The sequence below is a fragment of the Heptranchias perlo genome, chromosome 9, assembly GCF_035084215.1.
Source record: "Heptranchias perlo isolate sHepPer1 chromosome 9, sHepPer1.hap1, whole genome shotgun sequence".
Classification (NCBI taxonomy): Eukaryota; Metazoa; Chordata; class Chondrichthyes; order Hexanchiformes; family Hexanchidae; genus Heptranchias; species Heptranchias perlo.
In genome coordinates, this window is record NC_090333.1 from 26,719,545 (window position 1) to 26,737,406 (window position 17,862).

The window sequence follows — 17,862 nt, forward strand, 5'->3', positions numbered from 1 at the left end:
AAGAGATTTAGAACAGAGGGCAGGAGAAACTTCCTTACAGAGTTGTGAGGCTGTGAAATTCACTTCCAGGGTTAGTGGTTGAGGCATAAACTATGTCAACATTCAAGATTAAACTGGATTGATGGATGAAGGGATATGGAAACAAGGCAGGTAAACGTGATTAGGACTATTTGCTCGCACGGAGGGTAAACACCATCATGGACTGGTTGGGCCGAATGGCCTGTTTCCATGTTCTAACTTCTATATATTTCTTTGTAATAAGTAGTGCTTGAGGTGGCTGCATTTCCTTTTTAACCGAAGTTTTGCCACCTGCTTGCCCACGACCAAGAGCTTACTTTCACCAAAGGCATTTCATTGCCAATGTCAGCAAAAGTAACAGCAACCCTCAACTTCTATGCCAGTGGGTCCTTTCAGGCTATATTAGGGGATATATGTAACATTACCCAATTGGCTGTCCACCTATACATTAAGCAAGCAACTGATACATGAATGCATAACATCCTTCCCTATTGACATTAGTCATCAAAGTTAAAGTGTAATCTCAATTTCGCCAAAGTAAAAGGTGCAATCGACAGCACCCACATTGCCATGCATGCACCTTCCCAGAATGCCATCAACTTTCTTAACAGGAAAAGTTTCCATTCAATAGATATCCAGCTGGTATGGGTTCATAACCCGTAACACTTCATATTAACAGGCTCTATCCAGGAAGCTGCATTGAGGGTGAAATTGATCATTGCACAAAACAGGCGATAGTGAATCAGCAGCTCTCTTTACATCCTGCCCATTTTCTTTTCCACTGACTTCCGTGTAAATGGGCTGCCAATTCACTAGCGCCCATTTTCCGCTACAACCGAAGACCAATTTCACTCCCGTTCACTTTCACAGTCCACCATCTGACCAACGCTTATATGTGATAAGCAAGTGTCTGATGGCTGCTGGGAGATCAGGGCTACCTTCTGCAGTAATGGCTGATTATTCCATTTTGTAACCCTAACATGCCTGCCGAGCAATATAGATAAGGCCCGTAGCACCATAGGGATCACGATAGTGTAGACCAGTAGTATTCTGAAGGCACTCTTCAGTTGCCTTGATAGATTGGAGGAACTCTCAAAAACAGTCCAAGCAGGGAGTCATGAGTCGTAGTTATTTGCTGCATGCTCTATGATTTCAAAATTCAGAAAAGAGGACGGCGTACAAATCCAGCAGTGTGAGCAGGCAGCCGAGGCCCACTTCAAAATGAAGTTACAGAGGAGAATCCTTTGTTAGCTGTGAGGCATTTGTGGCCACAACTCATAGCAAATGCCTTTTCATAGCTACTCCCTGTGGCCACTACAAACAGTCTTAGCATCATGCTCCACCTGTTCCATATTATGTCCAGACATTTCAATTTCATCCACGGTTCCCATTTTGGAAACATTCGTCAACTTATTCTCCAAGGCATTCCCTCATTTTACCCTCAAGCAATCTGCACATATCACAGCAGTGACAACTTTTTAATGAAACATCTGTGGGCCTTTCTAATGCTTTTTACAACGGTGCTACCCTTAGTAGGCTATTGTATCCCCTTTCATTCCTAGTTTTCTACTTCTCCTCAGTGCTCCCTCAGTGGCATGAGGGTGGAAATGTCTGGCTGTTGCTTTCCTCTAGTAGCCTTTGGGGTCTGAGGTGACCCTTGTCTCAAGGCAGCCGAGACTTCAGAAAAACCTGCTGTGAGTTATATCTTGTCTACTGCTGCAAAAGCAGCCTGGCCCAGACTACTTCTTGACACATGAACAGGCATCGGGTGGGGGGGGGGGGGGGGGCGGTGGGACAGAAATCATGTGATGCTGGTACTGGGCCTTGAATCCAGTTGATCATTGAGCAGCAAGAAAGCTGCCCAAGTGGTACCAATCAGATTCCTGAAACACAGAAACATTTATCTGTATTCCAATCCGAATAAGTTGGAGACCAAAATAGACAACTCTCTCCATTCTATCACCCAAGGAGTCATGACAAGAGTCACAGTTTCAATGCCCTCACCGTCAACATCTTTGGGGTCACTACTGACTAGAGGCCTAAATGGACCAGCCAGATCAACATCGTAGCTACAATAGGGCAGAGCCAGTATAGTCTGCAAATTTACCCCTGACCCCTCAAAGTCTCTCTGCCATCTACAAGGCTCATCAGGAGTGTGTTGGAATACTCACCACTTGCCTGGATAGGTACAGCCTCAATAACACTCAAGTTTGGCACCATCCAGGACAGAGCAGTTCGTTTGATTAGTGTTCTGGTCACTGGACTCAGTATTCACTCCGCCTATCACTGGCGCAGTGGCTGCAGTATGTTTAATCTACAGGATACACTGCAGCAACTCACTGAAGTTCCTTCAACAGCGCTTCCCCTACCCCACAACCTCTACCACCATAACAGCAGCAATGTTGTGAGAACACAATCACCCCCAAGTCCTTCTCTACATCACACACCATCCTGACTTGAACATACATCACCATTCGTTCATTCTTTCTGGGTCAATAACATGGAACTCCCTACCTATCACCATTGTGGGATCACCATCACAAGGACTGCAGCAGTTCAAGAAGACGACCCACCACTTCCTTCTCAGGGCAAGTAGGGATGAGCAATAAATGCAGCTTGGCCAACATCACCCCCAAGTCCCGAAAACAAATTTTTAAAAAGTTAATATACTGTGCATGAAATTCTAATGCAGTTTTCTTTAGGGTATTTTAGTCAGTACTTAGAATACCTGTAAGACAATAATCATTTGGCAGAGATGAAGGCAGTAAGAGAATTGAAAGTTTCCAATGTCATAAACCAGAAGCAAAAATTAAGCAGTTTTCAACCCTACCAATAACTCTTAGCTGAGTTTGTCCTTCAGTCTCAATTTCTGCTAGCCACATTTTATTTCTTTAGGATAAATGACAGTCTAAATGACAGTTAAACTTTTTTTGTAGTAGGGAGCTTAATAAAATAAAGGTAATAGTATGCTACACATACTAGTTGATCTCTCGCGGCATTGCCCATGGAGAGTCGTAAGAAACAGTCAGATTTTTTGTGTGCCTGACCTTCTGTCAGAGCTGTTCGAGCTGCTCCCATTCACTCTATTGTACCAGGATCACACCCACTGTTATGCCCGTACAGCCGAGGCTACGGGCAAACTGCTGCCTCCCTGCCACTCTATCAACTGTACGCTGCCAACACCGTGTATTGTGCCCCTGAATACTACACCACCATGCATCATGCGCTCGAACCCCAGGATCCACCTCTTCCCACTCTCCATACATTAACTTCCCCCTAATCAGTGACATTCTAAAAATCATGAAAAACATGAAGATTGACATCAATAATAAAGAAATAAAAGTGAAATATTTAATTGAGTAAAATATTAAAATCATTGATCGAATTTTAGTCAGCAAATTTTTGAAATCCTAACATTTAATTAAATTTAAATATTGAAACATTTTGGGGAAAAAAACAGGGAAAATCCATGTCTAAAGAATTAAAATTTTAAAAACAAAGGAGTGAGGCTAGGGTAAAGTAAGAACAGGCCTGGAGCCCCAACGTTGTCGATAACTGGGAGGAGAGAAAAGTGAGTCTGGCACACAGCCAGATGGGCCCAGAGACCCATTATTACATTTTGAATAATTCTTAATTTGGAAAAGTGGTGAAAAATGGTTCATATGTGGGAATAAAAAAGAAAAAGAACATTTATGTTGCGTGGAAATTTTAATGCCAGCCAGATACCAATCCAGGAATCCATAATCCAGACTACCAGGGTTTTCAGTTGATCACACAGGAAGTGCCCTTTTATACTAAGTACTGTAGCTATCCAAAGTCCATTCTTGCTACACAGCATATGCCACATAAATTCTGCTTCAAGAAATCAATACTATTCTTATGAAAAACAGTGCATTTCCACACAAAATCCCTTTTCCTTACAGTGCAACTTTTTTTAAAATTCGTTCATGGGATGTGGGCATCGCTGGTGAGGCCGGCATTTATTGCCCAACCCTAATTGCCCTCGAGAAGGTGGTGGTGAGCCGCCTTCTTGAACCGCTGCAGTCCGTGTGCTGACGGTTCTCCCACAGTGCTGTTAGGAAGGGAGTTAACTGCCTAATCAGGAGTACTTTAAACCAGAAAGCTTTTTAAAACTGCAATTTTTCCAGGTCACAAGGTACACACTTGGACCTGCCTACATTGCGCAATACAGCATACCATTACCTGCTACTGCTCAAAGTGACAAACACCATTCCTGTGCAATGAATCCTTTGCCCATCTTGTATCATTAGCGCCCTCATATCCATTCCAAACTAAAGCTCCCTCCTCTTGGTTCCAACATGCCTTCACCCCGACTGTATTAAAGCACCCCTTACTGCACCAATGTCACATTTCCAATTTCGACACAGACATTTTTATGGCCCCAAAGAACAAAATTATTAATTCAGTACCAAATTGTGGCCTATTCTGTATTGAGCCCACAATAAATGGAATTGAGACTGCCCTAAGCTCATCTCATTTAGAACCCTATGATTCAAATTATATCACTAAGTTTATGTTGTAATTTGGAACCTCAAGTTACAATATATATCTCACTCCTAGATAACCATGATCATCAATGTAAAACAGCACACACACAATTAGAAGGTATAACAATCAGGGTCCAACTTTCAGACTTTAAAACATTAAAGTTTTGTTTTATGGTTTATGTCTTCAATTTCAACTGACTTACAGCTGGCACCAAGTCACTTACAATTTTTCCATTTTTTCCATTGATTTTAATCTTTATGTTTCTAGTGTATAAGTTAGATTTCCAGAAGGTAAATAAAGCCAGTTACTGGTATGTTAAGTGAAAAAATACATTTTTTTTTAGTGTATCCTGTGCAGTTTACAGAAATACATTGGCCCGTAATTTGCAGTGAGATGTGGGAGGACTAGTTCCCCGACTCTACAAAGGCCATAGAAGTTAAACGTGTCTCTGTAAAGGGTCCGGATATCAGTCAGGTCCTCCAGACGCAGCTCCACATCATGTTCTGTTGTTGCCACTTCCACTGCCCTCTCCACCACGTACTCGTTTTGCAACTGGGACAGGCTACACGTTGAGTACATGATTGATCCGCCAGGCTTCGTGGCAAGAATACCAGCACTGAGAAAGAAAGCCAAAGGAAAATCAACCATTAACTCTCGGTCTTGAAGACAGAACAAACTCTATTGCAAGAAAGACAATTAGATAAAATCTGAGGACTTCTTAGGGAATGAAGGCAGAATCAATTAACAATGCAGCAAAGTTGCATATTGGCAAAACAGGATTTTAATCTGCTCTGCCAAAGATCAACAGGAAGTGAATTTATGCCTATAATTCCCAGTGGTAAGTTTCGGGATTCATGCTGGATCATTAAGAGCAGCTTGATAATAGGAACAAGCATTTTAACAAAAACAGAATTTACTGGAAACCATCAACATGTCAGGCAGCAGCCGTGGAGAGAATAGAGGTTTCAGGTATGGACCCTTCCTTAGAACTGGGAGATATTACAGATATCTAACAAGGAATAGATCAAGGGGAAGGGGGAAGAGAAAAAAAACACAAGAAAAGAAAAGAAATAGAATGATCCGTAAAGTGGAGAACAGGAAATTGTTAAATGGCAGAAGTGATATTAGCATGAAAACAGGGATTTTAACCATGGAGGTAGAGGGAATTTTGAACTGGGGAGGGGCTGGGAAGGTGAGGGAGGAGGAGGAGGAAGGAGAGGGCGAAATGAGTGGACATAAGGGGAAGAAAAATAACATTACAGTTAAACCTAATACTGTCCTCACCTGATATTCACACACAGCACTTTCCATTGGGAGTCACTGGTTAGTGATCAGTCTGGCTGATATTTTATCCCTCCCTAGCACAGGGGAACAGAATCTAATTATAGTGCTCCTGCTGCTGCACCAACTAAGATCAGCAAACTCAGGGATGGAATTTGAAAGGTCTCTCAAGTTATCTGGCTTTCACTATTTGTGATTTCCTGGTTCTGCTGACCCAGTATCCAAAACACTCATTTCAATCCCTGTGCATAGAGTACACAATTAAATGGGTGCAATATACTTGTATCTAATACTATATAGCTTGTATGTGTCTTCTGGCAACCTATTCATGATCAGTATAGACTCGGTAAGCTACATGCACAGCATAGCAAAGGAACCTATATTTCATCTCTCCAGAATCTCGGAGGGGTACAGCAGCTAAAACAATGGCATACACAGAAAATTCTAAATATTGAGATATGGGGGGGGGGGGGGGGGGGGGGAGGGGAGAACAAAATAATAGAAATACTCACACCAATAACTGGGTCTGTAATAAAGGAAGCATTTGCCGCTCTCTGATCCGCAATCGACTGAAGATGTTGTTGTCTTCCTCAAGTACCGAGTGTCTGTCAGTTGTACAGGGAACATCAACTAACACCTGCAAATACAATTAAAATGAACAACTTTAATATTGACCGGCCTTTCAGGGAAGTTGCCTGTCTCCAAAATTTCTCTCAAAATTTGGAAGTATGGCAATAATTATTTATATTTTCCCCAAATTCTAATTCTTCCCTATCCAACGTACCACAGGGCGAGACAACAGGTAGGCCGCCACTCAGGTCTTTGCAACCAGTCACTCCGAGATGAGTGAGAATGGCCCAGTGGGAACTTGCTGTCCAATTATTTTCCATCCGACTTTCATTTGGTCCCTCCCTATGACACCATGGTTGAGACTAGGGACTTTCCACACAGGGAAATATAAGTAGGAATTGGTTCTATCATGCTATATGACAGCATGTGGGGCCTTCCATGTCCCTAAACCTCAACCTCAGTGTAGTATTGAGTCAATACTACATAGACTTACAACTGGATTTCAGATACTTAAATCTTCAGCTTGGCAGATCATTGGGAAATGACTGGCTTCCTGGCAAGTCAATCGAGGAGCAGTATGGATATCTAAACTGGATCAATGCTTTTTCCGGACTAAAGACGACTGGATAGATTGCGAGGGAAGGGCTAATTTCCTTTCTGCAAGTCCAAGGGTGCAAGTCCGCTTAATAAAAAGTAAAAGGTTTCCTAAATTTCTCATTGCACATTCTTGAGCATTACTGTCCTTGTTTAACTTTCTGTCAATTACCACAGCATTTCGATGCCAAAATCTAACGAAACAAGATCGCAATTAGTGTGTACAACACTAGATCTCAAGATTCTCCTCAGTGTGGATAGTTTGACACCGACAGTTATTTCTATTGAAACCATCCATAGCAATTCTAAATTGGCATATTGGGAAATGCACTTATATACATTCCTGGCTTCTAGCTTTTCCCAAATAATCCACTAAAACTGGCAAATTCTCCCATCTAATGTTTGTTTTGCATCTCCTTGGAAGCCCAAGTATTACCAGTTAAGAGTAGATTTAAACAAGCTGCAGAATGAGTAGCTGACCAAACATAGCTTGGTCAGGATGGCATCCAAAATGTTATTTTTCACAGGTTCAAAAATCACCAGACTGGTGGTTAGAACTTGCAGAACACATCTCTGTAAATGCCATGTGGGTGAACAGAAATGCTGCAGTTCTTTTCAGAGAGGTGGCTCATTGTATGCCACAAGCTTTACCACTCTTTTTCCTGCAGTTTTACAGTAACAGGTAGACTCCTGTAAAGCAGTGCTTCTCAAACTTTTCTCTGTGAGGGATCCCTGTAAATACTGACATAGTGCCAGGGCCCCCAACCTAACTTCTGAAAGACAGTGTTAGTTAGTACCAGAATTGAGATTTTTTTTTAAAATTGGTAAATGCCAATAGAAATAATGTGCTAGTAAGTCAACTAATAAGAAAAAGACAGCAGCCCAAGGAGAGACAGGTCTCATGGACCTCCCTGGGATCACTTCGAGAGAATCCTTTGAGCCTGGTGGTCTCAGTTTGAAAACTCATGCTGTGAAATGCCTGAGAACCTGAGTATTTTGGCAGTGACAGATTATTTCAATCCAACTGTTACCTTCCATGGAGTACATGTCAACCTAAATGTTCCCATCAATGCATTTTTACACTTTAGAATGATACATTCTCTATTTTGCACATTCTGCTTTACATGCATGTGCATGACATTAACAGAAAAATATTTCCTTTCTCCAACATGTGTATTTTTTCTTCCCTTTGCAAGCTTCTCACTATCAGACGTTCTTGAAGTAGGTGGGCAGGAATGGCTGAGATGTAGACATGTCTCTAGCATTTATGAAAGACCCCCTTAATTGATTAAGTAGGCAATAAATTAAGGATAGTATCTGACTAAAAACAAGGACATATAAGGTAGCCAAACTTAGTGGAGGATAGAAGATTGGGACGTCTTCAAAAGACAGCAAAAAGTAACTAAAGGACTGATTAAGAAAGGGAAGATAGATTATGAAAATAAATTAGCAAAAAATATAAAAACAGATAGCAAGAGTTTCTATAGTTATATAAAAAGAAAAAGGGTGGCTAAGGCAAATGTAGGTCCCTTAGAGGATGAGAAATTAATGGTGGGAAACATGGAGATGGCAAAAATGCTGAACAAATATTTTGCTTCAGTCTTTACGGTAGAGGACACTAAGAATATCCCAACACTGGACAAACAGGGGGCTCTGGGGGGGAGGAGCTAAATACAATTAAAATCACTAAGGAATTGGTACTCAGTAAATTAATGGGACTCAAGGCGGATAAATCCCCTGGACCTGATGGCTTACATCCTAGGGTGTTGAGGGAAATGGCAGTAGGGATTGTGGATGCTTTGGTAATAATTTTCCAAAATTCTCTGGACTCAGCAAAGGTCCCGGCAGATTGGAAAACCGCTAATGTAACACCCTTATTTAAAAAGGGTAGTAGGCAGAAGGCTGGAAATTATAGACCAGTTAGCCTAACATCTGTGGTGGGTAAAATTTTGGAGTCTATTATTAAGGAGACAGTAGCGGAACATTTGGATAAACATAATTTAATAGGACAAAGTCAGCATGGCTTTATGAAGGGGAAGTCATGTCTGACAAATTTGCTTGAGTTCTTTGAGGATATAATGTACAGGGTGGATAAAGGGGAACCAGTGGACGTAGTGTATTTAGACTTCCAGAAGGCATTCAACAAGGTGCCACATAAAAGATTATTGCTCAAGATAAAGAATTACTGGATTGGGGGTAATATTCTGGCATGGGTGGAGGATTGGTTATCGAACAGGAAGCAGAGAGTTGGGATAAATGGTACATTCTCGGACTGGCAACCTGTAGCCAGTGGTGTTCCGCAGGGGTCGGTGCTGGGTCCCCAACTCTTTACAATCTATATTAACGATTTGGAGGAGGGAACCGAGTGTAACATATCAAAGTTTGCAGATGATACAAAGATGGGAGGGAAAGTAGAGAGTGAGGAGGACATAAAAAACCTACAAGGGGATATAGACAGGCTGGGTGAGTGGGCGGAGATTTGGCAGATGCAATACAATATTGGAAAATGTGAGGTTATGCACTTTGGCAGGAAAAATCAGAGAGCAAGTTATTATCTTAATGGCAAGAAACTGGAAAGTACTGCAGTCCAAAGGGATCTGGGGGTCCTAGTGCAAGAAAATCAAAAAGTTAGTATGCAGGTGCAGCAGGTGATCAAGAAGGCCAACGGAATGTTGGCTTTTATTGCTAGGGGGATAGAATATAAAAACAGGGAGGTATTGCTGCAGTTATATAAGGTATTGGTGAGACCACACCTGGAATACTGCATACAGTTTTGGTGTCCATACTTAAGAAAAGACATACTTGCTCTCGAGGCAGTACAAAGAAGGTTCACTCGGTTAATCCCGGGGATGAGGGGGTGGACATATGAGGAGAGGTTGAGTAGATTGGGACTCTACTCATTTGAGTTCAGAAGAATGAGAGGCGATCTTATTGAAACATATAAGATTGTGAAGGGTCTTGATCGGGTGGATGCGATAACGATGTTCCCATGGATGGGTGAAACTAGAACTAGGGGACATAATCTTAGAATAAGGGGCTGCTCTTTCAAAACTGAGATGAGGAGAAACTTCTTCACTCAGAGGGTAGTAGGTCTGTGGAATTTGCTGCCCCAGGAAGCTGTGGAAGCTACATCATTAAATAAATTTAAAACAGAAAGAGACAGTTTCCTAGAAGTAAAGGGAATTAGGGGTTCCGGGGAGCGGGCAGGAAATTGGACATGAATTTAGATTTGAGGTTAGGATCAGATCAGCCATGATCTTATTGAATGGCGGAGCAGGCTCGAGGGGCCGATTGGCCTACTCCTGCTCCTATTTCTTATGTTCTTATATGACTTCAATGTGGACCAGCCTTTTACTGCCTGCACTGCTTCCTTTTTAAAAAATTATGAATCTCACCTCCGTTCAATGCAGACCCATTGTCTAGCAAAACTCATCCAAATGAAGTAAAGTTGAGTGAGAGACACCTGCAGCTAAACCGCTTGACCACGTGGTGGAAATCAAGCAGTCAGCTGTTTGGGGTAACCCCTGGTATGACTTCTTAAAAAGACAGCTGGAAGTTCAGTTAGGAGCCTTATAAAATAACTCAATCCGGGCTGATTTTTTTAATGCATTTGGAATATTTTTTATTTAAATCATAATGATAATATTTGTCACTTAACAATGTACCCACCCGGTCAAAGGTGTTCCTTTCTATTACTCCCCAGTGCCTGCCATCAAATGATGTGATGCGTAGCCTGTCCTCTGCACAGACATTCTTTGGAACATAACTGTGAAGAATTTTACGTAACCTGTTGAGTCGAGATGAGGATATATCATTGGCAGCGAGATGTCCTATCCCAACACAAAAGAACAAAAGCAACATTTTTTCCTCACTCTTCAGCAGCGCAGGTCAGTTCAAAATATGGTACAGTCTGCAACTAACATTTACTCCTCTTCTCAACTCCCTATATAATTTTTTCTTTTAAAAAGGAAAAGACGACTCACATTTATATAATGCCTTTCCCTCAGGACCTCCCAAAGCGCTTTACAACCAATGAAGTACTTTTTGAAGTGTAGTTAAGATTTTGGTGTATTTTTAATGGTCATCGAGATGAGGAAGTGTAACGATGTTAAGTGACACACTTTCCCACTTTTGACATGCAGAGTCAGTATTAAACATTTCCAGGCTTGACATAGTATAGACAGGGGCAGAGTAAAGCTGCATGTACTTTGTCGCCACAATATGGCTTAACTCCAACCTCAGAACAGCAGCTTACTGACTGACATTTTCATTTTTTACAAAACCAGCCTTCAGGCCTCTTTGACTGAGACTGCAAACTGGCACCAAATTATAGGCAGTACTGTGCCGGGAATTCATGGCTACTAAAAGTAGGATAATCCCCAGTCCCACATCCTCCTTATATATTTTATCCTCATGGAAACTGACCCTAGAACCTCCTATTGATCTCATTGCTGGATTACTCAGTAATATTTTACAGCAGAATCCCTCTAAAACCAGCAGCTTTATATCAGAAAACACATCGATGAAAAAAACTGAAGGGTACAGGTAACTATATAAATATCTTCCTTTCCAATTCAATACATCTCTTTAAAAATCATTTGATTTATTTGAATCAGTTTCTTTTGCTGCAGGGGAACTTACAAACTAAACCCATCAATTTAGACTTGAGTTTAGTGAAAACAGACGTGACTGTTTCATATACGGAAGTTAGGTTCCACGTACAGGCCATGCAGCCCTGCATACCAAAGAGGACACACTTTAGCTCGCAGTCCTCTTCGAAAGCTAGTCTATAACCAGCTGTTAGGAGCAGTTGATTTTCCCTACCTTGGGAAGCATACTGACCTTGCTCTCCCTGGTGGCACAGAAAAAATAGGGAATGCACCCTATAAATATCACAACATTTTGTTTTTCTATCTCCAGGATTTTTGCAATGTTGATGTTTAATAGTTTCTCCTGCTCCCCGCTAAAAAGAACCCATTAACTTACGACAGCATTCTGTCTGCAACAACGCCAGGGACTTCCCACCAGGAGCTGCACAGAGATCAAGGACTGTGTGTCCTGGCTGAACACCCAGAGCGAGTACTGGGAGGAGCGATGCAGCATCCATCAGATAATATTGCAGCATTCTTAAACCATCGGGTCTGAAATGGGACAAAATAATGTATCAGAATATATTATGACAATAGCAGGTGGTGAAAAATTCCCCATATCTGAGAGGAGGAAGGGGAAAGAGAGTTCCATATCTTCAGAAAATATCTATGCAAAGCTTTTGGGAGCCAACGCCTAATTTGAAATGAAATCCCTTTTTTCCCCTCCACTTTACATTGCATTTATCTCTCCTCTCTTTAAAAATCCCAATTCAGCTCTCCATTCCTTAGCACCATTATTTTTCTACTCTGGTTCCCCATTACCTTTTTTTAAAGAGCATTTTAAAACATGATAAAATTTAAGCTGAGAGGCTGGCTGCGTAATATGGGTTTCTACTGACAGGTGAGTTTCACCTGAATAGGTGCTTGGCATTGAGAAAGGGTAGGCCTAAATCTACAAAACTAGACACATAAGAGAGAATTAGTTAAGTCTGGGGTAACACAGAGGAGCACATTAATGACAAGATTAGGAACTCAACTACTGGTGCATTCAGCATGCATGATGCAAGATATCTGGATTCTGCAAAGTATCCAGTAGGAGTAAACATGCATGAAATGTCAGATATTTGTGTTGCTTGAGCAGAGGTCTGGTAAGGTTCAGGACCAGCAGACTACATTCTGGAACATATGTGAGGAAGGAAAGGTTTCTGAAAGACCCTTTCCAAAAGTTGCTCATCCTACAAATAGAGAGGAATAATGAAACAGGAAAAGTGAGATGGATGATGACATACAGGAAGAGGAAGAATCAGTACAGAAAAACCCTGTGGGTCTGGACTTGTCCAACAGGTAAACGGTTCTCACCACCCACAATAAGGATGGAGGCACAGAGTGGGTAATCATGAGCAATGCCACTACACTGTGAAACAAGGGCTTACCCATGATGAGGGTGGAACGTGTGTAGAGATTCTATAATTAGGGGGATAGACAACCTGGCAGATTGCCTCCTGGGCATCATGGAACAGGTCTGAAAAGAAAAGGAAACCAACTAGAAATCATGGTTCATATGGGAACCAATGACATTGGAATGTGTGGGATTGAGAGATCTTGAAGGGTAAGCCATCAATTCCACATTATGACCGACCACAAAAAAATGGGTGAAGACAGTCCTCGTGGTTTTCCCTACTTGATACCCTATAGGGAAGTAGCTGGCTTCAACTTGACATCCTCCAATAAACCAGTACTTCACCACAGTGAAAACTGTGAATACAAATTTGTGTTGTCTATCTGGTTGAACAATCAAGCTTCAGAGCTGCACGAGGTTTACAACAAGCCACTAACGTGCCTTGCCGGCTTAAAACGTGTGATGTCTCCCCTTGGAAAAGTAAAACATTTGAGGTTAGGGCTAAGGGTTATAGATTCCTTCGTTTCCAGGACTGATGGCGATTCTTGAGCCGTGCCACCACTGGGCTCGGGAGTTTGCAGATTCCGGATTCCCCCCAGTGTAGAGTCTGCGAGCAATTTACAGTCCGGCCCCTGGCCTTCCGTCTTCCTTCCGGCCTCGTACACAAAGTCTTTGGCCTGCTGCAGCTCCAACTCTTCAATCACTTTCTCCACGTCCGCAAACCCGTTGACCAGAGCCCCGTATTTCTGCTGAGAGAGTAAACTGAGGCGGATGGAGGGCCAGAGGCCGCCGAATTGCAGGCTGCAGTTCATGTCCAAGTTCTGCAAAGCAAGCTGGGTGTTTGGGACTCTCGGGCGCGACGATGCCTTTAAATTGAAAGCAAAGATAATCGGGTTATTAAAAAAATACATCCGTCCGTCCGTCCCTGATGGAGACCAATTAATGTTGTGCCCGACTGTAAGCAGGCGGGTGGTTCTCGGTGTCTGTACTGTGGACACACACACACACAGGCTGATCTCGATCACTAACGGTCTCCCTGCCGGACTCACCCATTTCTTCTTGTAAATGTTCCGACGCAGGAGCCGCTGCGGTTCTCCCAGTCTCTCGGTTAAAGTCCTGAGGCGAAAACTCGAGCCCCTCAGCGCCGCCATCCCAAATCCCCACACACCACCACTCACTTCATCCGTCCGACCAGAAACACAGACCGCGCCACAAGCGTTCCGTCCCTCCCGAGGGTCGCCAACTTTGGGATTCAACTAACTCAAATCACACAAGGGCTCTAAATTTTGAAGTCTGAAGAAGGGTCTGTTTCTCTCCCTCTCTCTCTACAGATACTGCCTGACCTGCTGAGCGTTTCCAACATTTTCTGTTTTTGTTTCAGGATCTGCAGTTTTATTTTTGCTTTTTATGTAGCAACATAGGAACAGGAGTAGGCCATTCAGCCCCTCGTGCCTGCTCCGCCATTTGATAAGATCATGGCTGATCTGTGATCTAACTCCATATACCTGCCTTTGGCCCATATCCCTTAATACCTTTGGTTGCCAAAAAGCTATCTATCTCAGATTTACATTTAGCAATTGAGCTAGCATCAATTGCCGTTTGCGGAAGAGAGTTCCAAACTTCTACCACCCTTTGTGTGTAGAAATGTTTTCTAATCTCACTCCTGAAAGGTCTGGCTCTAATTTTTAGACTGTGCCCCCAACTCCTAGAATCCCCAACCAGCGGAAATAGTTTCTCTCTATCCACCATATCTGTTCCCCTTAATATCTTATAAACTTCGATCAGATCACCCCTTAACCTTCTAAACTCCAGAGAATACAACCCCAATTTGTGTAATCTCTCCTCATAACTTAACCCTTGAAGTCCGGGTATCATTCTAGTAAACCCACGCTGCACTCCCTCCAAGGCCAATATGTCCTTCCGAAGGTGCGGTGCCCAGAACCGCTCAAAGTACTCCAGGTGCAGTTTAATCAGGGTTTTGTATAGCTGCAGCATAACTTCTGCCCCCTTGTACTCTAGTCCTCTAGATATAAAGGCCAGCATTCCATTAGCCTTATTGATTATTTTCTGCACCTGTTCATGACACTTCAATGATCTATGTACCTGAACCCCTAAGTCCCTTTGGACATCCACAGTTTTTAACTTTTTACCATTTAGAAAGTACCCTATTCTATCCTTTTTTGATCCAAAGTGGATGACATCACATTTGTCTACATTGAGTTCCATTTGCCACAGTTTTTCCCATTCACCTAACTCAAATCACACAAGGGCTCTAAATTTTGAAGTCTGAAGAAGGGTCTGTTTCTCTCCCTCTCTCTCTACAGATCCCTTCGTAATTTTATGTTTTCATCTACACTGCTTACAATGCCACCAATCTCTGTGTCATCGACAAACTTAGATATGAGATTTTCTATGCCTTCATCTAAGTCGTTAATAAATATTGTAAATAATTGAGGCCCCAAGACAGATCCCTGCGGGACTCCACTAGTCACATCCTGCCAACGTGAGTACCTACCCATTATCCCTACTCTCTCTCGCCTTTCGCTCAGCCAACTTCCTAACCAAGTCCGTACTTTTCCCTTGATTCCATGGGCTTCTATCTTAGCTAACAGTCTCTTATGTGGGACTTTATCAAATGCCTTCTGGAAGTCCATATAAATAACATCCATTGACATTCCCCTGTCCACTACTTTCGTCACCTCTTCAAAAAATTCAATCAGGTTTGTCAGGCACAACCTACCTTTCACAAATCCATGCTGGCTCTCTTGGATTAACTGAAAATTCTCGAGGTGTTCAGTCACCCTATCCTTAATTATAGACTCCAGCATTTTCCCCACAATAGATGTTAGGCTAACTGGTCTATAGTTCCCTGGTTTCCCTCTCCTTTCTTAAAAAGCGTAGTGACGTGCAATTTTCCAATCTCGAGGGACAGTTCCTGAATCTAGAGAATTTTGAAAGATTATAGTTAGGGCATCTGCAATCTGCTCACCTACTTCCTTTAAAATCCTGGGGTGGAAACCATCTGGTCCTGGGGATTTGTCACTCTTTAGTGCTCTTATTTTCTTCACTACAGCTGTTTTACTTATGTTAATTTTATCGAGTCCTTGTCCCCGATTCAATATTAGTTTTCTTGGGATTTCTGGCATGCTATCTTTTTCTACTGTAAATACTGACGCAACGTAATTATTCAATATGTCCGTCATTTCCCCATTGTCAATGACAATATCCCCACTTTCAGTTTTTAAGGGGCCAACACTGCTCCTGACCACCCTCTTTTTCCTAATATAACTGTAAAAGTTCTTTGTATTGGTTTTGATATCCCTTGCAAGTTTCTTTTCATACTCCTTTTATGTAGCTCTTACTATCTGTTTTGTGACCCTTTGTTGATCTTTGTATCTTTCCCATTCGCCAGGATCTGTGCCATTTTTTGCCTTTTTGTATGCCCTTTCCTTTTGTCTTATACTGTCCCTTACCTCTTTAGTTGTCCATGGCTGTTTTTTTTGGCAAGTAGAGTTTTGCCCCTCAGGGGTATAAACCGATTCTGAATCATGTTAAATGTTTTTTTAAACATTTCCCACTGATCGTCAGTCGTTTTACCCATTAACAGATTTGCCCAGTTTACTGTGGACAGTCTCTGTCTCATCCCATTGAAGTCGGCCTTACCAAAGTCTAGAATCTTAGCAGCTGATTCACTTTTTTCCCTTTTAAACGCTACCTTGAATTCGATCATGTCATGATCGCTGTTGGATAGATGTTCACGCACAGTTAAGCTGTTAACTAAATCTGGTTCATTACTCATTACTAAATCTAGTATGGCTTGGCCCCTTGTTGCCTCTAGGACATACTGCTGTAGAAAACTATCCCGGACGCACTCAAGAAATTCACTACCTTTCTGACAGTTGCTAGTCTGCTTTTCCCAATCTACGTGAAGGTTAAAGTCCCCCATTAAGACCACTATGCCTTTCTTATACGCTTGTCTAATCTCTGCATTTATACAATCTAGCACTTCAGAGCTGCTGCCAGGGGTCCTATACACAACTCCCACTATAGTCTTAGATCCTTTCCTATTTCTCAATTCAACCCATAAGGTCTCTTTTGGCTGCTTGCCCCTCGTTATATCCTCCTTTTTCATTGATGTGATTTCATCTCTAATCACTAAGGCTACTCCTCCCCCTCTTCCATTTTCCCTGTCTCTCCTGTAGACCTTATAACCCGGTATATTTAGTTCCCAATCCTGACCATCCTGCAGCTATGTCTCAGTAATAGCTATCATGTCATACCCTCCAATTTGAATTTGTACTTGCAGTTCATTTAATTCATTCCTTATACTCCGTGCATTTGTATATAGAACTCTTAGTTGGGCCACACACTCTAGCCTGACCTTCAGCTTTGATGCTGGGTTAATCGCTTTACACCTTCTAGTTTTCACTTTATCTGTAGTGCCTAAAGTACACTTTCTTTCTGCTGCTCTACGCTTTTCCCTTTCACTTGTTCTTGAACAACAATTTGTACTATTTATATTGTAAATTTCCCCTGGGTCCTCCCCTCTTTTGCTGCTCTCAACTTTACTCTCTTCTGACTCCCCGCTCAGGTTCCCATCCCCCTGCCACTCTAGTTTAAACCCTCCCCAACAGCAGTAGCAAACCCCCCTGCAAGGATATTAGTCCCGGATCTGTTGAGGTGCAACCCGTCCGGCTTGTACAGGTCCCAGCTTCCCCAGAATCGGTCCCAATTCCTCAGGAATCTAAATCCCTCCCTCCTGCACCAACCCTCCAGCCACGCATTCATCTGGCCTATTCTCCTATTCCTATACTCACTAGCACGTGGCACTGGGAGTAATCCTGAGATTACTACCCTTGAGGTCCTGCTTTTTAAACTTATTTCCTAACTCTTTATATTCTG

The 17,862-nt window shown here is 42.3% G+C and overlaps 2 protein-coding genes across 2 annotated transcripts in view; both read right to left on the bottom strand.

The window, feature by feature from the left end:
* Window positions 1-1,409, bottom strand: part of LOC137324888 (vitamin D3 hydroxylase-associated protein-like) — a 64,429-nt gene extending 63,020 nt beyond the window's left edge. Inside the window, exon 1 of the mRNA XM_067989581.1 lies at window positions 1,341-1,409. Within this exon, the coding sequence (XP_067845682.1) occupies window positions 1,341-1,409 (69 nt within the window). The remainder of the gene's footprint in view (window positions 1-1,340) is intronic.
* A 3,433-nt stretch (window positions 1,410-4,842) lies between these two features.
* On the bottom strand, window positions 4,843-14,145 carry nsun4 (NOP2/Sun RNA methyltransferase 4). The gene is made up of 6 exons (XM_067990050.1): window positions 14,010-14,145; window positions 13,402-13,826; window positions 11,959-12,113; window positions 10,642-10,802; window positions 6,321-6,445; window positions 4,843-5,143 (listed from the first exon to the last, which is right to left on the bottom strand). Exons 1-6 carry the CDS (start codon window positions 14,109-14,111, stop codon window positions 4,867-4,869), a joined length of 1,245 nt encoding a protein of 414 aa, XP_067846151.1. The 5' UTR covers window positions 14,112-14,145; the 3' UTR covers window positions 4,843-4,866.
* Window positions 14,146-17,862: the final 3,717 nt, after the last annotated feature.